Source organism: Wyeomyia smithii, chromosome 3 (assembly GCF_029784165.1).
Source record: "Wyeomyia smithii strain HCP4-BCI-WySm-NY-G18 chromosome 3, ASM2978416v1, whole genome shotgun sequence".
NCBI lineage: Eukaryota > Metazoa > Arthropoda > Insecta > Diptera > Culicidae > Wyeomyia > Wyeomyia smithii.
Window position 1 is genome coordinate 73,631,807 of NC_073696.1, and position 23,570 is coordinate 73,655,376.

The following is a 23,570-nucleotide window of genomic DNA, read 5'->3' on the forward strand; positions in this document are numbered from 1 at the left end:
CATCCTTTTGCTTCGTGTGAGAGCATGTGTATAAAAAATGAATTGGAAAATGCACTTATCTGTCATGGTGAAGGGTTCTATATCAGTTGAACGTGATTGTGTTGCACGTGATTGTAAAATTCATTCTGTTTGAAATCAAACTACGATGAGCTTTATGTTTACGCGAAGGTGCCTCACTAAACCGCGTGAAGACTTAATTCGTTTATTGCGAAACTCTAAAAAACATACCGCCACCAAGGTCATTCGTTTTCCATGTTGAATGGCAAACAGAAGCAATTTTAACAGATTTTAGATTGAGAACAAAACAATTTTTCTTGTAAATATTTTGAAAGAACGAGGTGCCGACCGGGATACGAGTAACCTTAGCGGAGATCGGGTAACCAACCCCCGGTGGAAACCATGGTCGTATGCTGACTGGGAAGAGGGTCTTACGCGGCTGTATTCCCATATTAGGGGCGGCGTACAACAGCGTCTGACCCGGAGCGGGCGGCTGAATTATGGAATGCTGTATCCCACCAGCTACACCAAAGATGGCAGCCCCGTCAGCAGGATGTAGGCGACCCTGGTAAGGTAGCACACCGAAACCTTTCTTCAATCACGAACAACGAAATTAGAAATACGGAACAGATCAAGTGCTGAGAAATCGGAAAACAAGAGTCATCCGGTGGAGGCCCGTAGACGACCGTATATACGTGTTGAGGGTTAAGGGCAAATTCTTCAACTACTTTAATCAACACCTACGCACCGACAAACGATAAAGACCAAGATAAGTTTTATGACGACCTTGAGCGAATCTATGACAAGTGCCCAAAACACGACGTAAAAGTCGTCATCGGAGACGCAAACGCACTGGTTGGAAGGGAGGAATTCTTCCGTCCGGTCATTGAAAGGCATAGCCTCCATTCGTCAACCAATGAAAACAGCCTGAGACTGATAAACTTTGCCGCGGCCAGAGGAATGGCCATATGTAGCTCCTATTTTCCACGTTTGAATATCCGGAAACACACCTGGAGACATCAAAATGGAAAAGCCTGCTCCCAGATCGATCACGTACCGATTGACGGTCGGCACTTTTCGGATGTCACTGATGTTAGGTCTTTTCGTGGACTAAACATTAACTCTGACCATTATCTCGTCGTTTGTAAGATCCGCGCACGGTTGTCGAATGTGCTGAAATCTCGCACAGGGAGAACGACGCGTTACAACATTCAGCGGTTGAAAGCTGATGGCGTGGCAGCAGAATACGTCAGAGAGCTGGATCAACGGATCGCAGAACAGTAGGAGGAAGGAGTGGAAGACATAAATGGGCTGTGGAGCAGTATCCACGGCGCCATCGAAACGATTGCGAGAGAGGTGGTAGGTACGACGCGTGGAAGACAGCGTAATGGCTGGTTCGATGCCGAGTGCCAGAGAGCGACAGATGAGAAGAACCGTGCCAGGGGCCGCATGCTCACTGCGGCTACGCGTCAGAACAGAGAGAGGTACAAGGGGGCAAGAGCTGCCGAAAATAGAACCCACCGTCGGAAGAAGCGCGTGTACGAGGAGCAGGTGCTCGCAAGCGCAGAAGACAGCTATGCTCAAAACAACGTGCGGAGACTCTATAGAACAGTCAACAGAGTCAGAAGTAGGAATTTCCCTGTGCCAGTCATGTGTAATGACAAGGACGGCAATGTGATAAACTGACGGTTGCAGCTAGCTGGAAGGAGCATTTTCAGGCACTATTGATGCGATCCATCAGATAATACTAAAGATCTAGGCGGATGAACAAATGCCGAACGACTGGTTGGAAGGCCTAATATGCCCTATCTATAAGAATGGTCATCGACTGAATTGTTGCAACCTAAGACAAGACGCGACAGCTGGCTTCTTATTTTTCTTTTCGTAACGACCGTCATCCCCGTCGAAATTTTTTTGAACGTTCCATGCCGTTGATGCCAGAATGATTATTTTTAACAACTTCTGCAGTTCAATGAAAATAAAACAAATTAAAATTGCAAAGTATAGGCGAATAATACTCAATTTTTATTTATTATTTTATGTTCAATAAAGCATACTTCTACTATCAAATTTTTTCTTTCTAAGTTTCTTGGTACCCAAATTTTTTCTTCCTAAGTTTCTTGGACTTCAACCGAAATAGTAAAAAACGATTAATCAATGCATTTTTAAAGTTATAACAGTGAAATACATTACTTGGTATTATCATGTACCTTGCATATACTTTTGCATCATTATATATGAACAATTATAATAGCTAAATTATGACTCTCCAGCATCACTGCTTTACAGTGAACCTCGTTGTATTTTCTACGTGACGATTGCGTTATCGGATTCAGCCAATCAGCAGCCGGTTCAAATTGGTTGAATGTAACGGTGACCAGCTGTCGCGTCTTGTCTTAGGTTGCAACCACCCCTTTGGCATCACGCCATGTTTCAAGGGCTAACGAGATAGAATATCACCGCTTCTTTTCATACATCTTTATCTTACTGCTGACAGCGGGCACAAATCAATTTGAGCCCAGGACATGAATTCATTGTCATTCACTGTTTCTCGGTATAGGGATGGCAAAGGCTCGGTTGCAACTATCGAGGCATTACGTTGCTCGTCTCCGCATATTGTGTAATATCAAAAACATCATATCAAGAAGACTGGGAACTCTGCCTGAGATTGATCGACAGTTTTGGCAGCGCAGTCTTTCGAGTAAAAGTGTAACTGACGCATGCTAGTGTGTATGCTGGCGATGCGAATGCAAGCTGAACCCACATGTTGGACTACCACATACGCCCACTCTATTTTCGGAGCGATGCAAACTTCCACCTTTGATAGATGGAGTGCGCTGTTTGATTTGACGCTTGTCATTTGTATGGGATCGATCCAGAGATGCCAGTCTTCTTGATATGATGTTTTTGGTAATATTTAATAGTACTAGCACAGACAAACAGACGTGCTACTCGATGACGATTTTATCGTCCAGAAAAACAACGATTATTTTGAAATTTTGCTTAGTGGGCAATTATGCCGCTGGTGTCACTATAGGCAAGCGTACACATTTATTATCAAAGACAAAAACTGCCAGTAACGCCGCTGGTGTTGATATAAGCAAGCGTGCAAACCTGTTGGCCAACCCTATTAGGCAACATATCGTAATATGTTACCTACCCTTTTGACAATTCTGCTTACGTCAGTTTGACTCTTCATGTATTTCGTACGAAAAACAATAAATCTGGCAACATTAATGTTGACAAAACTGCAGAAATCATGAATCTGACGTAAGCAGAGAGGTTCACAAATTACGAACGCGCATTATAGCACCCGCCATTATGGTGCGTAAAAAGCTGGATAGAACAATTAAAACTGATTCTACCGTTCCGCACGGTGACACAGAAGACTAAAACACTAAGCTGCAAAAATAAGGAGAGACTAAACGTAAGTTGCTTACATTCTAAACTTAACCTAAATTCAATTAAAGATGCGCATTATCAGTTTAATAATTAATATCCTATGTAAACCTTTGCTAACCTAAAATATGTTTCTGTGACAGGAAAATTATATTCTCGCTATTTTCAACAACGGATCAAAGTGCGTTTCATTTCCGTGTTGCGGGGAATTGTAATTTTGGAAAAACTATCGTTGAATTAATTTCAACAACACCCATTAGCAAAGACAAGAACGGTTTTACGAAAATAAGTTAGTAGGCAATAAGCTCATATGGTGGCGCATGAGTGTAACGTTTCAAATAAGGACAAGGATTTTTGAGGATTTTTCTTCGAAGTGGCACGTCTGTTGTTTGTGGTACTAGCAATGAGTAACCAGATAGCATTATCAGTGATGCCAGCCTCGTTCACATGTGAAAAAATATTGTTGCAATAAGGTCGCCATGCGGCACTACTGTATCCAGCTTTCCACGAGCGGTAATGGCGGACAGTACATGCAGCCCATTTTGACGTTTCCTGTAGGTCAGCAAATTTTTAATCGCAGTAATGGAGTGAAAAACACAGAAATGTTGCATCGTAACATAGCAACTTTAATAAACAGTTTTGTTTATTTTGATCCGCGCATGCGCACGACGAAATTTAAATAACAAAACGCCCATTGTTTGTTGAAGTTGCTATGCTACGTTACGACGTTGTTATATTTTCTACTCCGTTACTGCGATTAAAAATTCCTTGACCTACAGAAAACGTCAGAATGGGCTGCGTGCACTGTCCGCCATTACCGCTCGTGGAAAGCTGGATACAGCAATTCGGTTTATTCGCGTTGAAAGAGATTTCGAAGGCTGTTCGCACCTACGTGAACTCTCGTATGTAATTCAAAAATGTACGTGATGACAAAAGCAAAAATATTTCCTTCTTTCTTTTTCGCACGCAGAAACCAAACAAATATCAGCAACACCGTCAACGCCAATGTAAACGGTTTGTAAGGGGCCATCCACATACCACGTGGACAGATTTTTAACGATGTTGTTTTAACGATTTTTGTCATTTGAGTTCATCATGATCTGGTGACATAATTTTGTGTTACGCAATATACGATGTTCCCAAAAATCATGTACTAAATTATTGTGCTCAAAAATATCGATATAACAACTATCGATGTAGATCGCCCAAAATTTCACTTTCATTGCATTTTTAAATCAGTGTTCGAGTCATCGTACAAAAGATTGCTTGTGTACATGAGGTGTTCGTTTCTTTGAAAATTTAGTGAAATTGAATATTTGAATAGATCTTCAAATCCAACGGAGTATAAGTTTATTGGATTCTACAGGTATGAACGATATGAATGTAGTTTTGAAAATGCTGTAGTAGGGTCTAAAGTTGCCATTTTTAGAAAATATTCAGCTGTGTGAAAATCCGCCATCTTGAATTTGCGTTTTTGTCTTATTTTTACAGTGAAAATAGGTCGCCCAGCGCCAGCAATACGTTCTGAAGTTGATAACTTGTTTCACGGTACTATGCTTAGTGCTGGTGAAACTGTTGTAAGTACTGTGTTACCTATAAATTGTATGAACGCGCCAGATAATACCATTTCGAAAAACAACGGGTTTTCCGAAAATAACCCTTACGGAATGGCGTATCAACAGTATGCACAATATTGCAATGCATACTATCAGCAGTTACAATTCAACTCTGGAGGAGGACTCTCCACCAATGTTCCACCGCCTCCACTTCCGGCAGTTGGAACTGTTAACGTATCCGTTGATGATAACTTGGAGACTTCTTCTACCGCGTCGCCATCTTCAGGTAGTTTATTGAACAAGACAACATTTTTTAGCTCTCCTCAGCAGCAGCAACCGGACGGCAACATGACAGGATTCAAACAAGCTCCCAGCCAATTTGGCCCTATTCGATTCAACATAAACAAACAGCCGCAGCGGGTTAGCCCTCTGGTTCAATCGAACCCTTTAAACATTGGACCGCAGCAACCACAACAACAGCAGCAGCAGCAGCCGCCGCAACAGCAACCTCAGCAACAGCAGTTCAATCAAACTGGCAAGCGAAAGAAGAAAAAGAACAAAAACATGAACGGAAATTTAGCGAATCAACAGTCAGCAAACAAACTAATGTTTAACTCAGGAAATATACCACCTCTGATGCCAACAACTGCGGATGGAAATAATCATTACTCCTTAGCTATGCCAGTTCCGGATCTTAGTCGGCCACCACCACCAATTCCAAATCATTCGCCCATTGGGGGAACCATCAGCACTGCCATTCCTCCACCACCAGTATCGAAAAAGCCTGATCCCTTCAATAATCCTACAGACGCATGGCCAGAAAGTTTGAATAATTTTGTCGCGCGCTGTTATGCCAAATGCAAGACGGATTTTGATAAAGACCAAATCGATATCTGCCTTAAAGGGCGTATTACAGCTGCCGCGAACAAAGGTGAATTGTGGACAAAAGATTGGGATAATGAACCAGTTCCGAGTGTGCATAGCGAACGTGAAACCATTATTCCCAACAATAAAACTTCGAATTCCGGAATTGTTGGAAGTATTAGCCAGTTTCAAAACACACGAAGGAGTAACAGTCCCAATAGTGGCATCAACAATTACAACCAAAGAAATAATCAGAGTTATTCACGGAAAAATGCAGCAAATACTGGAATGCAACATTCTCTTGGTTCTCGCCTTGGTACGAAATCGGGATTGAAAAAATCACGCGCTTCTCGGTCGCGGTCCCGAACCCCTTCGAATCGATATGGTCGTAGTCGACATAGTCGTTCTTCTAGCACCGATTCTCGATCTCCTCGCAGAAAACGTCGCTCCTCAGACAGTAGCGATGACAGTCGCACGTCCGCTAAAAACTACAAATCGAAAAATCAGAAGTCAAACCAGAAATCAAAGTCTGGTCCATCTAAAAATCAAAAACGTTCTGGTTTCTATTCGGAACATGGTCAGATCGGCGGTGACATCGATGGAGATCAGGAAGCGCTCAAGAAACGTGCAGCTCGTTTCAACAACTCTAACACGAAAAAAGTCTCGCCTCCCAGTCTCGCGTCGCCGCTGAAAAAACGTCTACAGATGCCTTCACATTCCCGACTTTTCATTGAAGATACAACAGGTGACAATGATGCTGGATTAGATTTGTTTGATCTGCACATAGTAGGTACCTGTCGCGATCTCGAGAAAAGTTTCCTGCGTCTTACGAAGGCCCCAGCCGCGTCCGAGGTACGTCCAGTCGAAGTGCTTCGATACTCGTTGCAGAACGTGAAAAACAAGTGGGTAGAAAAGCAGGACTACTATTATGCGTGCGATCAACTGAAGTCTATTCGACAGGATTTAACGGTGAGTGTGAACATCTCGTGCATTTATTTTAAATACTATTCTATTGTTCTATTGGTGATTCTTTGTAGGTGCAAGGCATCCGGGATGAGTTCACTGTCCAAGTATATGAAACGCACGCCCGCATAGCAATGGAAAAGGGTGATCACGAGGAATTCAACCAATGCCAGACTCAGCTAAAAATGTTGTATTCAGAGGTGGGAGGCGAGAACATATTGGAGTTTACAGCGTACCGAGTCCTGTATTATATTTTCACCAAAAATACGCTTGGTAATTTTGATTGGTTCGATATGTTTTGTTTCGCGTTAGTAATGGCTTACTCGTTTTAGATCTGACCACTATTCTGAAAGCTCTTACTCCTGCCGAACTTGAGAATGAAATGATAATATTTGTTTTAAAATTGCGTTCCGCGTGGGCTCTTGGTAATTACAGCAAATTCTTCAAGCTCTATCGCAAAGCCCCGCTGATGGCTGGCTATCTAATCGACTGGTTCGTTGAGCGGGAGCGCAAATTTGCCCTGAAGAATATTATAAAAGCGTACGTATTTCTTCGAGCAAGGTATTTTTTTATTAAGTGTTTCTTGCTTGTTGCGCATTGCGTGGCGCGAGCAGGTGGAGCTTATTTCCTAGTTCTAAATAATTCACTTAGGTTCTAGCCTGGGGTTCGTGTACTGAAGACGTAAATTTTCTGTTTTGGCAGATAATTTCTAGGTTTTCAATGAAAGGAACGCTTTCTATTGCATTTCAATTACTTTTCCTTCTAGGTGGACAACAACTAATGTGGTAGCGAGTTCTCGCACCATCTAACCTTTACATAAATTTAAATTATGTATTTTTCTTTATCCACAATAATTTATATACTATTTATTACACATTTAGTTATCGTCCCAGTTGCCCGGTGGATTATATCAGTCAAACATTGGCGTTTGAAAGCGAGGACACGTGTTTCGATTGGCTGTCGACGTTCGAATTGACCTTCATTTCAAAGCAAGAAAACGTTGGTACAAACACTGCTGTTGTTGGTGCTGCTACGGGTGACGTGACTGCGACAAGTGTGAAGAAACTAATTGACTGCAAGACCAGCATGAATGTCTTGGCGAATTTCTAAGTTCCAATTACTGTTCCACTCTGCTTCCATCGATTCGATGTGTGTTCTACGTGAAAGGGGTACCTGACATCTGCCAATCACTGTTGTCGACTGACCTTCACTCAAGCTGATCGCTCACCGTTCAAGCCCTTACAGCGATTGGTTCTGTTGGAGAAAATTACACATATGTTTTTTTTCCGATAACGTTGAAAAAGTCGGGAATTCAGTTTAGAACTCTTATCAGCTTACCTTGATCTGTAGCACAGCGGGAAAGGTGGAAAAACGGTGTATGGAAGATGAAAAAGAATTTTTGTGTATATGTGATTCGTGACGTAAAGAACTTTGTTAATGAACATTATTGGTATCCAGTGGATCGCTAGTCCTTGTGGTGATTGACATCGAAGGAAGTTTGTGGAACGAAACGTGCCTCATGCTCTAGGATCTCGAATTGATCAGCAGCTGTTCGGAAGTCCGTCCAGGCCGGTCTGTAGTGACCACTATATGATGTGAAATGATTTTGGGTACAACACATGTGACGAAACACCTTTAAGAACGTATCGAATTCTGGTACTTCGTAACGTACGCTATACGATCTAATGAGATTGACTTTCATCTTATCAACGGAAATTGACTGATGCCTGCCCTGTTACGTTCTGGCCTAGTAAGGATCAAACAGTTTATAGCTCATCGACTTTTGAGTTATATGCCAGAAGACCATTTGATTCAGTCATTCTATACCTTCTGAGTGTAGTCAGATATAGAATGTTCAAGCCGTGAAGGTTTACTGATTCATTCAACATTCGCCACATTACCGCGGCTTTCTAGACCCTGCCATAAAGCGTGTATTCACACTATAGCTCTACACCGACATGATATGTTGTAGTTGTGACCGGCAATCAAAATATTGAAAACAATATAGCAGGAAGATATTTAATGCAATAACGGTGTACGGAAACAACAAAGGGAAAGGAAACAAGGACAAGGAAGGATCTCCACAAGACTAGCGATCATTTCGTTCAGCAGTTGTCACGGAAAGTTACGCGCGAGTGTATTTTGCAAACTTTAATGCTGAGGAACTATTTGAAATTATCACTCTCGGAAGATTATAATTTTCCATGAGTATCATCTGTAAATATTGTTGATAGTGAAAAAAAAAGATAGGCGGACTAAGTGTAAATATTCTAGCAATATGAACAATGTTTAAACGTCCTACCATCGCATTTAGTTTTGGAAAAGGAACGGATCGCATTTGAAAGGAAGAGTGCGTTGTGGTTTTCTTTCTGGAATATTATAGGTAAACGACGTGCTCAAGAACATCTGCAAATCATCAAGAAGCAAAGATGGTTTTCTGCCTATCAGCGGTTCTTAGAGAAGAACGATCAATGACAGAGAAAATTTCTTACCCTCGAACATCCTTCCGTGAGCAGAAAGATCCATATCCTGAATATCCTGTCTAAGTCACTCAGAACATCCCATCTTGCTGCAGATATCCTTTCCCACGTCATATCCTATCCACTTATTAGTTGCAACCGTGTCAACAACCAGAGTAAATGTTGGTGACGGAACCACGGAGGCTGTGAAAGTGAACGGAGCGGATTTTTTTTCTTCTACATTTGCTTTGGTTTCTATTGTCGCTTTTCATTAACTAGTTTTAATCAAGATAATTTTACGATATTGAATGGTAAAATAAATTTTATTATACTTTTAATAACTTTTACCATGCACGCCAACCGCATCGTTTCTCAATTATTCTTAGCAGACAACACGGCAAGTAATAAACGAGAAAATTATCCACCGCATTTTTCCGTATAAGATGACAACTCAATTTGTTTGCGATTTGTCTGCTTTTAAAATCAAAGAATGTGTTCCTAGCTTTGCATAGTTTTATTGAAAACATGTAAAAAATAAATGTGCCCACGATGCGTTATATATTTCAAATACAAAAATACACCTTGACCAGTTCCAACAAAACCGTGATTTATAAATTTTAACAACATAGTAACTATTTTGAACAGCGAAACAATATCGGTTGTCCTATTTCACTAACGGCTTCGAGTTCTTTAGTACAGAGGCTATATCCTCGAAGGCACTTTTTAAACAATTGATGAATTCTTTTCCATCTCGATGCGATTTGTAGCTCGTAACTACACTCCCCAAAAATCCTTCCTGTATATTGTAACCGATACCGTAGCCGTCTTTAACTACTGGCCCGAATCCGCCAGCAAGCAAAGCCGGCGAAGACAACGTGCTAGTAGATAGTATGTTTTGATTTATTGCCGCATACGATGGATCATCAAAAATGCACGGCAGGGGAATGTCATTAATTTCTGCTGTGTGTCGCAAACCGAACAAGTGCCTATCAAAGCCTTGTCCCATCGCTGCCTCTTTGGTGAGTTGTCCATGTAGACTAGAGCATTTGTCCATGATCGCACGCAGTTCAGTCGGTGATGCTGGATTCTGTTTCCGTTCAATGGTCTCGCAAAATTCTTTTGTTGCTACCGTGCAAGGCCGCATGGTTTCTGTTCTACCATGGCGAAAAGCGGCAGTACTGCAAGATTCATAGGTCGCTACGAATTTGCTATGTTGTTTGAAGAAAGCCAACTGAAATCCTAGCTGCATTACTGAATCTGGGCTGATTTTTTGCTTTTTGCAAACATTTTTGTTGATACCATCATATTTAAGGTAATTCATATCCAACGAATCAGTTATTGTATTATGATGGTTTTGGGCTGCTAAGACTCCGTTCCTAGTTCTGTCGTCTAACACGATCTCGATCGCCTTGACAACGTTCTCACTTATGCTGGGATCACTCGGTTGTGTGTCAGGATGAACAAATGGGGCATTGATGGTTTCTTTGTAGATCTCTTGAAAGTACCGCAAAACAGCGACACCATCCCCCCAGGAGTGTTCAAAGTTTATACCAGTCGTTCCGTCCTTCGAGACGATCAGTGAAAATGATTTGTCAAACCAACGGTTAGTCCCATCTCCAAAAAGAAAATTTCGAATTGCAGGTATCGGCTGCTCGGGATCAAATGCATCGCTGTCCAGGCATAAGCAGAATAGTGCAGAATCGATTTCACGCAGTGCTTTCTCATTACCAATCTCACTGAGGTGGTACCTAATTTTAGCCCACGAGTCACGATTTTCCGTTGTCAGTATACCGAGAGGACTTTCTGCGATAGGTCGACTGTCTGCTAGAACACGTTTGAAACGGGCAAGCAAAGTTCCAGGTTGCTCTATGTTACCTGTAAAGGTTAAGGAAATGAAATGGCGCTAGCCAATTAATATTCAATACTTTGTAGTTCTTGGTAATCATCTGCCAAGATATTAGTCAATCATTTGGTATCAAATTATTCAAGCCAAGATCAAAAATATTATTTACGATGTAAACATCTTAGTAAATTTACCTTCTTCATCGAGAACTTCCACGGAGTACAAATGTCCGTTTCGAACTACCAATAAATGTCTCGACTTTTCGTTTCTATAAATTCTATCTTTTCCTGTTTCGGGAATTCTGGTGGCACCAAACAATCCTCCATATTGACTCATATCTAACGGAAAGGCCTTGAATGCATAGGCAACATATGTCGATATGATTGAGGGTGCTAGTGAAGTTATTGTTCGGAACGTATGTGTATCACTTTTGGCAGGATTAAGATGGAAGACTTCTGGTTCGAGCAATTGCGCACGGAGCGATTTCATGAAGCGCAAGGAGCTTATCACTAAGTTGGTTGTTCGAATTAACTGATCATTATAAGCTGGCCTTGGGTCAGGGTTCATTAACAGCAGTGGGTTGTAATTTATAGGCAGCGGAACCCGGTCTCGAAGATACATGTCGAACCAAGGTTCAGAAATATAGCTAGTATGCTTATTTTTTGAATCTTTCTCTTTCAAAAGTTGTTGAAGCTTAGGACCCATAGTCGCTGAAAAGCGATTTACGTTATCTTTAGTTTTTTGGAAGGCCTCTTCTATTAATAACGGTTTTTGAGCTACAAGATAGCGCTCGCAAGTTTTTTCTAGCTTTGGAATAGGAAGCCTAGGCAGCGATGCTTGAAAGTGGAGCATCGGAATTCTGGTCCGTTGTAGATATTGGTATTCATCACCACTTGTCGGCCGTGTAGTTTTAGTTCGATAGCATACGACCAAATAATTACGTTGAATTCGAAGCATTTTTGATTGCATTATATTATTATTAACAGAATAACAAAGAAATGTAATCAATTACAGCAGTCACAAAATTCTCTTCGACAGTACAAAGTTCAGCAGCGACACGTTGAGTAATATAATAACAGATAACAGGACAAGTTATCAATTTTTTTATTTCACTTTTTCGTCTTAATTAAAGAAGTTGGTATGTGGACACTCACGATAACACTAGCAAAGCTAATAATGCCTCTACGTTTTACAACTGTAATCTAAACACAATGGAAATAAAATCCTGTCTTCTTCCATTGTCCAAGTTCAACTCGATATAATATCGTATCTTTTGCTTACCCATTCGTCATTCATTTGAAGGTTCATTAGTGTGCGTTCATCTGCAGTATTATTCAGGGGTGCCAGGCTTTGTTTGATCTATATTTATGTCAAAGTTGATGATGCTGTCGAAATATGAGTAAAACTGGGTTGTTTAGCTATATCAGTTTTTTCATATCACCTGCAAGACCTGCATTTTCTGAGAAAAACGTGATTTTCAAAAATTTTCTATCGTTCTTTAAATTCGAATTTAAACTGCTCGAAATCGCTACAATAACAGTTCGCCCACATACATAAGGGGCGACATCTGGCTTCTTACTCTTCTTCCTCATCCACCTCGATGATCCCTGTTGTATTTTTCGTAAGTGTTGCCATTCACTCGGAAAATACTTGAATGTTTTAATGCTTATTATCACCATTATGCACAATTCCTCCTGTAGGCGATAGTTTTACCGTCTGAGGGTTACCGGAGAACCTGCATCTTTAATATACTTAAAATCGAACGTGTCATCCATCAATGATTATGATTCATCCATTGACTCATCTGAATTGTACTTTCCGCATTAGCAATTTGCCTCAACAGGTATGTTCCAAACTTCATCCTGAACGGATTCAAAAGTAAAAATAAGCTCATACAACACTATTTACTCCCGACATTGAGCAGTGGTATGCTGTTCTTATGCTTCACGCAAAACCGTAATCACTCCTTGCGCACTTTTGGATCTTTTAGTAATTGATATTAGTGATGATCAAAGTCGGATCTCTTACTATGCCCATATTTGTACTTTTTTTTAATGTTCACTTGAAATTATTTTAGATTATAACAGGTGACATCATTTAAAAACATAAATCAAAACAACGAACAATGTTGTTCAACAACACTGCCAGCAAGCCTGATAATAAATTTTAACGCACTCGGGGTTTTCAATTTCAACCAATCAGCGAGTGGTTCCCAAAGTGGATGCAAATCTATACCGAGTTGTCTTTCCTTAGCATAAGACATACGTAACACTCAGGGAAAATCTTCCAAAAAAGTTGGTACAAACTACTCGAAAGTACCAACCTCTGTAAAAAAAACCTCTGTTTGAATAGTTTATGGAGGTTGATAACCTGCGCAGCCCTGCATTTGTCTCGTTTCCACTCGAAAAATGCAGCATTGATTTTGTAAACAACTTTTTGACAGTTTCGTAAGGGATTTTGTTGAGGGCTCGAGTAGAGCCGCTATGAAGAAAATTCATTCCGTTTATTTTCGTCGAGCAGTTCATACTGGTGTGGGTACCGTGTGATGTGGGGCAAAGAGTACCAAAAAAAAAATCACCAGTTTTTAGTATGTGGTTCGCCCATGTATCAACTGTCATTGTTGCGATTTAGATCGATTTTTAGTCTCCCCCCCTTAGATCTGGATTCGCGCAAGTGTGAACAGCCTTCAAAATCTCATTAAGTTTTGTAAACGCGATTAGACATCGCACGGTTATGTCATGCATCTGAATTAAAAAAAGTGGTACCTTTGTTTACGTCTGGGCGAAACAGATTTGATGTTCTGTAGATCGTTTTAATTATGATCAAAATGCCCTTTAAATGCTGTGTGCGCAGTGCTAGAGTAGACTGAGAACAATTGTGAATTAAGTAGCATTTACAATACGCACACGATTACTCTACCAAAAAAGCACATAATCTGAAACGTAAGCAAAGTTACCACTATCTGTCAAAAAAAGTATGGTTAAAAATTTTTGGTGCGACGGTCTATAAGAGACGGTAAATTTGACACGAACTTCAGGAGATTTTAGATGAAGTTTTTTACAATAAAACTGGCATCTCTTCCTCATACCTGTTTTTGACGTTTTGGATGTCAACGTGAAACAGTTTTATGCTTTCAACACTGTTTTTTGCTTTCTAATTCGAACTTTTCGAGTCTTATCTTGGCACAGTTATTTCACTGAGTAAAAAATTCGTGTTGACGGCCCAGAGTCCGCGAATTTCTCAGGTTTTCGATTTGAAAAAGGTAGTTCATACTCTTGTGCCCAAAGCTGCATAGAAATGCCCTAATAATTTTTCTATATTGGCAGTATTCCGAGGGAACAAAAACCACTGAAAGTTGGGTGTGACCAAGATACACACAAATATTTGCAGAGATTACTCATTGTTTCATTCAATTCAAAATCAGCGAAATGACTGAACGTCACACTTTTGGAGGTACCGTAAACCCAATCACCTGTCACGCTTGGAACAAGGATCGCACCCGTAAGTAAAACCGTGGAACTTTTAATCCGTTTTTAACTATCGGTCCTCTTCAGAAATTGCTATCTCCCCAAACAATAATGAAGTGCATATTTATAAACGAGAGGGATCGGATTGGAAACTGCTGGATGTCTTGAATCAACATGATCTACGTGTGATGGGAATCGATTGGGCTCCCAACACAAATCGGATTGTGACTTGTGCGGTAGACCGGAATGCATATGTTTGGAGTCAAGGAGAAGATGGCAAGTGGAAGCCAACTTTGGTGCTGCTTAGAATCAATCGTGCTGCCACATGCGTACGTTGGTCTCCCTTGGAGAATAAGTTTGCCGTTGGTTCTGGAGCACGGTTAATTTCTGTTTGCTATTTTGAGTCTGAGAACGACTGGTGGGTTTCGAAACATATTAAGAAACCGATTCGTTCGACTGTTACTTCCTTAGATTGGCACCCGAATAATGTGCTACTGGTTGCTGGTTCAACCGATTATAAGGTGCGTGTATTCTCTGCATTTATCAAAGATATCGAACAACATCCGGAACCAACGGCTTGGGGTCCGAAAAAACCTTTGGGACAGATGCTGGCTGAGTTTAAAAATTCAACCAACGGTGGAGGGTGGGTACATAGTGTCAGCTTTTCAGCTGATGGAAATCGTATCTGCTGGGTTGGTCACGACAGCGCTATTAACATAGCAGAAGCTAACGGCGGAAATGTCGCTATTAAATATAAAACTGAGTATCTTCCTTTTCTATGCTGTGAGTGGATATCGGCTCAGTCTATCTTAATGGCTGGCCATAGCTGTGTCCCATTGATTTATACATTTGATGGAAATAAGGTTGTATTGTCGGCTAAGTTAGATCAGTCTACAAAAAAAGAACAGGGAGGTATTTCAGCTATGCGCATTTTTCAGTCGCTGGATCGTAATTCACGTACTGAAAATTCCGATACAAACCTTGAATCCATTCATCAGAATGCTATAACCTGTGTTTGTATTTATTCCGGTAACAAGGGTAGTGCGCAACGGATAAGTACTTCGGGTCTGGATGGACAATTGGTTATCTGGGACATCAACTCACTTACTCGTTCTATGCAAGGTTTACGTCTGTAGTGAAATCACATTCTTGATGCAAGGGTTACAATAGAAATACGTCTAGAATATGCAGCTCACTAAAGGGGAACAAAATTATTTGGCGTTTTCCAATAAAACTTAAGCGAGTAATGATGATTCCATTTGTAACGCATGCATTTGTAAAACCAAGATAATTTCTTCAATAAATTCATTATTTACTTGATTCTAGTTTTTAATCTAAAACAGATGTACGTATGTACGTAAACAGATGAACGTGTGTAAATATAGATTTTCGAGAACGCAATAAAACGAGATACAATCGTCCATTAAAATAAAAACCCAAAATAAACAATGCAGCTTAGAACTCATTTTAATAATTGTACGAGAAATATGAAACCGTATGATTTTTAAAACTGATTAAAGAATAGATCGATCTCGCATTCAAAATAGAGTTTGTATTAATCGTGCATGTGGTTGGTAGAAAGGGTACCTAACTTGAACGTAATTTTTTGCGATAAAAAGCTAAAATCCTATTCTTTAAAATCTTTTACTCGTTGATATCTGAGAGTTAGTATTCGATTCTACATTCACGAAACTGGCAACCATAGTTCTTCCAATGCATAATATAATCGAGCTTTTGCGATAATAAAAGCTCTGGTGCATATTACCGACCGTCGCAGTAAATCTAGTGACTTCCATGATGTCAATTAGCCGGCTTCAATCGTGCTCTGTACTCACTCGTAGTGTTTTATCAACTTCTATCCGTTTGTTCAGTTCTGCAGTGGAAAAAAGTATGGAGAAACATCAGGTCGTGCCGGATGTAATCCCGAAGGCTCCAGCCGAGGTAGCAAAGGTCACTTACGCAACCGGTGCTGTCGTCAATGAGGGTAACGTGCTGACTCCGACTCAAGTAAAAGACATCCCGAAGGTGGAATGGAATGCCGATGGATCTGTGTTCTATACACTTTGCATGACCGATCCAGATGCACCAAGCCGTAAGGAACCAACCTACCGTGAATGGCATCATTGGCTGGTAGGTAACATTCCCGGAGCTGATGTGAACAAAGGAGAAACGCTATCGGAGTATGTAGGCTCGGGACCTCCGCAAGGAACTGGTTTGCATCGTTATGTTTTTCTGGTCTACAAGCAGGCTGGTAAACTGAGCTTCGATGAACCAAGATTGACCAACAGAAGTGGGGATAATCGTGGTGGATTTTCTATCAAAAAGTTTGCCGATAAGTACAACTTGGGCAATCCGGTTGCCGGCAATTTCTATCAAGCCGAATGGGATGATTACGTTCCGATTTTGTACAAACAGCTTGGAGCCTAAAAGCAATTGTTATTTGAAATACAAGAAACAATATTCTGATCATGTTATATTGCCGAAAATATTTGTGCATTGGCAGAAAATTTTTACTTCGAAATATCCTCAATATATGTATAAGTTAGGCACATATTTTGGATTTTACCATTTTGAGCTAAAAATATAAATTTAAGTATACTACTACATATGACGCTTTTTTTTTATTCTCACTTATTTTCCGTCGGTCTAGTTCCGCCACTGTTGTGGCCAATCACCGACACCCAGGGAGGCGACTCCACTCCCAGGACCCTAACTCACGACCCGTTTATTAACGGACCGGCGCCAACGGCTTTACTTCCTCATGCGATGGAAGGCGTGATCCCAGAGATTTTTCGCCTCAAAAATTCTCCCGGTGTCGGCTAGGATTGAATCTAGACCAGTTGGGTTGGTTGTGAGTGGATCACGCCACCTCACAACCATCGACACCTATGTCGGCGGTGGGATACGAACCCAGGCGTCGAGCGTGCTTGGCGGAGACGTTACCAACCACACTAGGCCCCCGCTATATGACGCTTTGATTACAGGAACATCTTATTGATGAGATCCGTCTGTCACTTAAGAGTAGAGCAGTGTTTTTGGCCTGGAATCCCTTAAATACATTGCAATTTTTGGTTTATTACAGCTGTTGCATATCAAAATATTGATTAAATAATTTTAATAGCAGCATAAGTATCATTATTAGTGAGTAACAAACATGGCAAAAATGAGATAAACAAATTTGTCATATTAACAATTAGTTATAATTATGAAGAACTTGTAAAGCTCTACCCGAATCGCGAAACGCATAAAAGCTCAAGTTTCAACTAAAGTGTGACAATGTTGTACACGAAAAAAACCTCATTGAATTACACGGCTCACAGATTTTCACGAGCCGTGATCAAATTGCACTTCTATTCGCTCTTTTGACTGAAGCATGAAAAAATGATGTGCAAAATATTTCGGATGAGTTTATCTTAGTTTTAGTTTAGTTTTAGGGAGGGCCAAAATAGAAGCAGGCTCTAAAATAATGTCTCAATCAGGCCTATGCCGTTGATATTTTTGCACCATTGTCGAGATAAGACAGACCCAACAAACAGATTAATAGCTATTAAGCTACAAAACTATCGAGTTCTCCAAGCATGGATCTCACCATTGCAATCTCAGACAGTATGCGTGAAATTCATCTCTGTTTATTTATTTTTGTTCAAGATTCTTAAACCTGTATTACACTCTTTGAGCGAGCGTCAAATACTTGTCACTTTTTGACAGATAAAAGTTTGGTCAAATATAATTGTTTGTCACTCTCCAATTTTAACATGGGGCAAACACGGGCAAACAACAACCATGATGTCAAATAAATTTGACCATTATGTCAGAAGGTCAAATATTTGACCATTATACAAAGAGTGTACTCACTCTGTTCAACTGAAGAACCAAAAACGAGACAAAATCTCTTTATTTTAAGTATCGACATCTAGCGGTGGAGAGAACGCATTTTACACTCGAAATTTCATTACGCTCATATTCCATACATTCAACAAAAGGACTGTATGAGCTCTCGCCGCTTTTTCGTCGAGAGAATCCTTTGTTCTCCCCGGTACTTAGTCAGCCTATAGGATAGAGAGACGCCATGACACTCACTTCCATTAAGCTCACACCAAAACGGCTGGAAGACCTTTAAAGTTTCGAAAGTTTTGACGCAAAGTATTGCAATCAAGTTGCGATGAAAAAAGGGACTTGCTAGTTTACGGAACAATTTGTATGCAAGTACAATTTAAAAAAAGAATTGTTAATGTTTTTCGAATCCCAGCTCTCGAGGTACGATGCTGGCCTAACAAGTCATTCATCGTAGGTTCGAGTCTTGACTCGGGAGAGACTGTTAGTGTTAGTAAGATCGTAGCGCTAGCCCCGCAATTGTCCTGTACACTTAACGGTTGGCTGCGAAGTCTGTGTATAGTAAACAGAAGGTCAAGTTCCGAATCGGAATGTGACTCTAACACATATCAAATTTAAACATGTTTGATATACGCTTACTGTCATACGGTTTCATTCCTGTTACGTGAGATGTGTTTGGGTCCCTAAACATATAATATTGAAAAAGTCACGCAAAATAACATCGCGAAGCTTATTTTGGCGGGGTAACCCGCCGTTTTGGTGTGACAGTTACCATAACGGTGAGTTCTACGTCTTCTCTCTATCCTATAGGCTGACTACCGGTACTGGTATAGCGAGGGTGCCTTTTCATGATAAACGTACAGTACCACCCGCATACGTGCAACGGTTTTTATGTAGATATATTTTTAATGAATTTCATTGTTGCCCAAGTTGAAAACCGAATATCTTGACTAACGACAATCATTTTTTTACATTGTATCTAATGTCGTAAGCAGTGCTGTGTATAGCGCGTCTGATATGCATTACTTGCAATGTTAGGTATAAAAAACGGTACGAGAAAAAAATATTGTCGTTGGTCGAGAAATTTAGTTTCCAAGTCTAACGAAAATATTTTAGTAAATCAACTACCAAGTTAAAATAGTTTCAACAGTCGTGAGGTGTACGATCCAAGAAAATTTGTTAGGCAATGTTTGAATGGTTGAAAGATTTTTAGTTTAATTTGTTCTATTGACGTTGATCATGAATTGTTACTGAATTTCCACTTTAAAGATCTCTTGAATGCGGTCTTGTCTTAACTTAACTTTAATAGATTCAACTTTTCAAGATCACCTTTTTGCCTGGTCATTAAAGCAAAAAAAAAAATAGGTTTTTGGTGCATGTTCAAACTATTGGAGCGAACTGTTCGAACGATGCACTGTGAAATCAATGTAGGATGGAACAGCAAAAAATGAATGCGAAAGCTTGGGCACCGATTTGCTGCAGAGTTTTGTTCGAAGTTGCATATCTGTTCTGTGGTGTACTACAGGCTTTACAGCTAACATGAAAATCTTACAGCTAACAAAGAAAACTATCTCACTAACACTTATGCATCACATCAATACAGAATCAAATGGAGAACTCTATAAGGCAATCCACGGATGACGTTTCACTGCTTGTACATTTCTTTTAATATCGGCAATAATATCAAGTGATTTTTTATTGTTGTATTTAGGATTGTCACTCACGATACTAGAGCTACCGATCGGATAACATTTGTTTCTCACGCATCTGGATTCGGGTTGCATACAAGTTGCGATCGATCAAACATACATAACGCTGTCATAAGTTGAAAACAGACTGAAATCAGCTGATCGCAACTGTCTCGTGGATTGCCTTACAGTTCAACCAAAACTCGCTTACCAATAGCTAAATAAGCTGTCTAGTCATCGACGTTGCTTATCGTTGCTATTCGTTCAGAGTCTAGCTCGATTATTGTATAAAAATGCGAAAAAAGCCAACTAAAAGTAAAATTTATGTTATTTTGAATCTTTGTTTCGATCAATATGATACAAATTTCTCTAAAACGAGTCATAGGTTTTGGAGAATTAACAAAACCAATTTACAATGTGATATGATTAGAGGCAAACATGTTGTACCTGTTTCATAGATGTACACAGCAGCGAAAATACAGCATTTAAATTCACTTCGCTTGGAAATGTGAGTTATTCCTATTTGTAAACGTTTCAATTCACATATACACAGTTTTTATGCTGTTGTTACGTAATATGTTACTGAATTCTAAGTAAAAGGGATAAAATAAACTTTTTTGGTAACCCTGGTCACAAAAAAAAAATTAGCGCAAAATTGTGTTTGCTTGACAGTTCTGTATTTATGTTTATGGTTGGTGTCTGTAAAGTCTGCAAGTACTTGGGGAAAATACGGTTTACTATCGCGCTAACTTAATATCACAATGTTGTTTCCAGAGGACACTCATTTCAAAGAACCACACCTTAATGGTGATTTTAAAAGACTGCAGGTTTCATACGTGTATCGAGCAGACAAATTTCATTTCAAGTACAATGACTTTAGTAAACAGTTTGCTTATATTTACGCTTCTCGTTTGGAGAAGATAGCCGAATTGATGAAAGATCGAATTAAGGAGAAATGGGGTAAGCCATTGATATATATCGTTTTTCTTTTCAAACATTAGTGTCAAAAAATTACAGGAGACAAGTACCCTGTAAAACAACTGGCAGATCTTAAGGAGGAAAGTCAAGAACAGTGCATTATCATCGGGACGTTATTCAAGCACCAGGAACTTAAACCCAGCATTCTGAAGGAGATATCGGAAGAGAACCAGCTGGTCCCACAACCACCAAGATCTCATTACAGCGATGATTCAGACATTCTAATTTTGGAGGACGCGCTTCAACGCATTCGATTGACCGGGAAGCTGAATGTGCACACCACAGTAACCGGTATCGTTTGTGCTGTTTTAGGTATGGATTATCTTGTAAGCATGTATATTATGGTTCTCAATCGAGTGGCAATATTTGAGAAAATTTTCGATATTAAACATTATTTTCTTCTCTTGCATGCTCGAAAATTATGAATCTTGAAATGTGCCCCAGGCAAAGACAGTAAGTGGAATAGAGAGTGATAGCTAAAACATGTTTAATTATTTTGATGTTGGTGTAATAAGTTTATTTAGTCGTTATTAGTTACATTTCATTATCTATGTTGAGATTTATTTTTTGCTATTTCATGTGTTAATTACGGCAGTTTATCAATGCTACAGACATAGACATCCACGCTTAATTGTAAATATTGTAACTTAATGCACTAAATTTTACTGCTAGGCGAGCACACTTCCACTAAAAACATTTTTATAAAATACTTGGGTTTGTCGTTTGTGTTTTTTTTCCTAATCTAAATCTTCTTGGTAGGTTACGAGGATTGTGACGGACGTTTTCAGGTAGACGATTACATATTTTACGAGTGTGGACCGCAGAAACCGTTGAAGACACTAGAATGTTCACCACTGGTTGTGTTGATCTCTGGGTTAAATCAGGTAATTTACAGTAAACTTGGTGTGCCTTGAATAATAATGTTTTTTTTCGACCTAATTAGAGTTCTCCGAATGACCACTCATTGCCATTGGAGCTACTACAGCAATGGATTTTTGGTAATCTTGAAGGTTTTGGCCAAACTTGCGATTGGGAGGCTGCAAGTATCGTACGGGTGATCATTGCTGGAAATTCAATCAAAGCAACGGTGAAGCCGAAAAATAACCTTCATAATCGTTCTACTTTCGAATCGAATGATCTGGTTAACGCAGTTCAAGCAGTGGATTTCTTCATGTACAATCTGTCACAATCGGTCAATGTTGATTTAATGCCAGGGGAGTTCGATCCGGCTAATCATATGCTACCGCAGCAACCAATGCATCACTGCATGTTTCCGAAAACAGCACCATTTCAAACTTTCCGAGGTGTTCCAAATCCATACGCGTGCGAGATTGCGAATCGTTTCATCCTCGGTACGTCTGGACAAAATGTGCTTGATATTACCCGGTACTCCAAAATTGAGGATCCATTAGAGGCGCTGAAATGGACTTTAGTTTGGAGCCACTTGGCACCAACTGCCCCCGATACCTTGCCTTGCTATCCCTACTATCAGCAGGATCCGTTTATAATTGATGAATGTCCACACGTGTACTTTGCTGGAAATACAGATGTGTTTCGTACGGATGTATGGCAGGGTTCTAACGGGAGGAGTACAAGGCTAATCTGTGTCCCTTCTTTTGCTAAAACTTGCACAGTTGCCGTGGTGAATCTAAGGACACTTGAATGCGAACCAATCTGTTTCAAGGTTGATGACTTTGATCAAGTTGAAGAATAGTTTTGAGTGTGCCAATTCTGGTAGATTTTGGATTACCAATTACTTTTCTATTATACACGTTGCGATTCATTTGTTTCAAGACTACTTCTGTTCATTATTTTTTCGGTTACTCTCATAGTCTTTACCCATCGAAACGAATATTACAGTCACTTGGGAGACTGGCTATTGCTTATGGGCAATTAATGTTATTAGTCGCTGGGTGATTCAGAATTACTATTGTACTATATTACAAGTATTTTGAAGAATAGAATAAAGATTGTACAATGTTTTTCCGAATTTTTTTCTTGAAGTCTATTATTTTAAGTGAACATTTGAGCTGTTGAGAGCAAAAACGGTACATGTGCCATTAGGTAAATTTTTCAGGAGACGCGATAAACAAACACACTCGAATATTAAATTATCTTCAACAATTTTTCCAATATAACTGCACTAAATCATTGAGTTCTGGTTGAGAAATTTAAGCAAACTTCAATGGAAAAAAATGTACCACTTCTGTTCTATGGAAAAAATTATTACAACTAGATAACGTTGTGAGCAACAGTGGTACATGTCCAGTCTGAAAAAACGGGACATGAAATGTTCTAATTCTTGCCAAGCACAGCCAGTAGGTATAACTGAATTGAGAAACTGAGTTGGAAATCATAAAATCGTGCGCAATCCGAACAATTTCTGTTTTACTTTGTAGTCCTCGACAAGCATTGCTCTGGTATTACATCAGGTCGCAAACTGTGAGGCGAGAATTGATGTCAAAAAAAAAAACTTACCAATGGGGACGCATCGTATTTCATGGATGAATACGGCAATGCAA

At 39.9% G+C, this 23,570-nt stretch overlaps 5 protein-coding genes across 6 annotated transcripts; 4 read left to right on the forward strand and 1 right to left on the reverse strand.

The window, feature by feature from the left end:
* Positions 1 to 4,612: 4,612 nt before the first annotated feature.
* On the forward strand, positions 4,613 to 9,660 carry LOC129726860 (leukocyte receptor cluster member 8). Of its 2 annotated transcripts, XM_055684020.1 has the most exons (6): positions 4,747 to 4,762; positions 4,888 to 4,973; positions 5,270 to 6,785; positions 6,854 to 7,052; positions 7,112 to 7,319; positions 7,661 to 9,660. In XM_055684020.1, the coding sequence occupies exons 3-6, from the start codon at positions 5,301 to 5,303 to the stop codon at positions 7,887 to 7,889; spliced, it is 2,121 nt and encodes a 706-aa protein (XP_055539995.1). In that variant the 5' UTR covers positions 4,747 to 4,762; positions 4,888 to 4,973; positions 5,270 to 5,300; the 3' UTR covers positions 7,890 to 9,660. The 2 variants fall into 2 exon arrangements, with proteins under 2 accessions (XP_055539994.1, XP_055539995.1); XM_055684019.1 differs by having other exon boundaries at positions 4,613 to 4,762; positions 4,888 to 6,785.
* Positions 9,661 to 9,733: 73 nt separating this feature from the next.
* LOC129726861 (carnitine O-palmitoyltransferase 2, mitochondrial) lies at positions 9,734 to 12,382 on the reverse strand. The gene is made up of 2 exons (XM_055684021.1): positions 11,276 to 12,382; positions 9,734 to 11,113 (listed from the first exon to the last, which is right to left on the reverse strand). Exons 1-2 carry the CDS (start codon positions 12,048 to 12,050, stop codon positions 9,903 to 9,905), a joined length of 1,986 nt encoding a protein of 661 aa, XP_055539996.1. The 5' UTR covers positions 12,051 to 12,382; the 3' UTR covers positions 9,734 to 9,902.
* Positions 12,383 to 14,182: 1,800 nt separating this feature from the next.
* LOC129726862 (actin-related protein 2/3 complex subunit 1A-B) lies at positions 14,183 to 15,868 on the forward strand. The gene is made up of 3 exons (XM_055684022.1): positions 14,183 to 14,343; positions 14,408 to 14,582; positions 14,636 to 15,868. Exons 2-3 carry the CDS (start codon positions 14,510 to 14,512, stop codon positions 15,682 to 15,684), a joined length of 1,122 nt encoding a protein of 373 aa, XP_055539997.1. The 5' UTR covers positions 14,183 to 14,343; positions 14,408 to 14,509; the 3' UTR covers positions 15,685 to 15,868.
* A 570-nt stretch (positions 15,869 to 16,438) lies between these two features.
* Positions 16,439 to 16,975, forward strand: LOC129728350 (phosphatidylethanolamine-binding protein homolog F40A3.3-like). The gene has a single exon (XM_055686788.1). The coding sequence runs from the start codon at positions 16,439 to 16,441 to the stop codon at positions 16,973 to 16,975; it is 537 nt and encodes a 178-aa protein (XP_055542763.1).
* A 3,770-nt stretch (positions 16,976 to 20,745) lies between these two features.
* LOC129727897 (DNA polymerase delta subunit 2) lies at positions 20,746 to 23,038 on the forward strand. Its single transcript, XM_055686165.1, has 4 exons — positions 20,746 to 21,030; positions 21,088 to 21,360; positions 21,808 to 21,932; positions 21,992 to 23,038. Exons 1-4 carry the CDS (start codon positions 20,832 to 20,834, stop codon positions 22,760 to 22,762), a joined length of 1,368 nt encoding a protein of 455 aa, XP_055542140.1. The 5' UTR covers positions 20,746 to 20,831; the 3' UTR covers positions 22,763 to 23,038.
* The last annotated feature ends 532 nt before the right edge of the window (positions 23,039 to 23,570 follow it).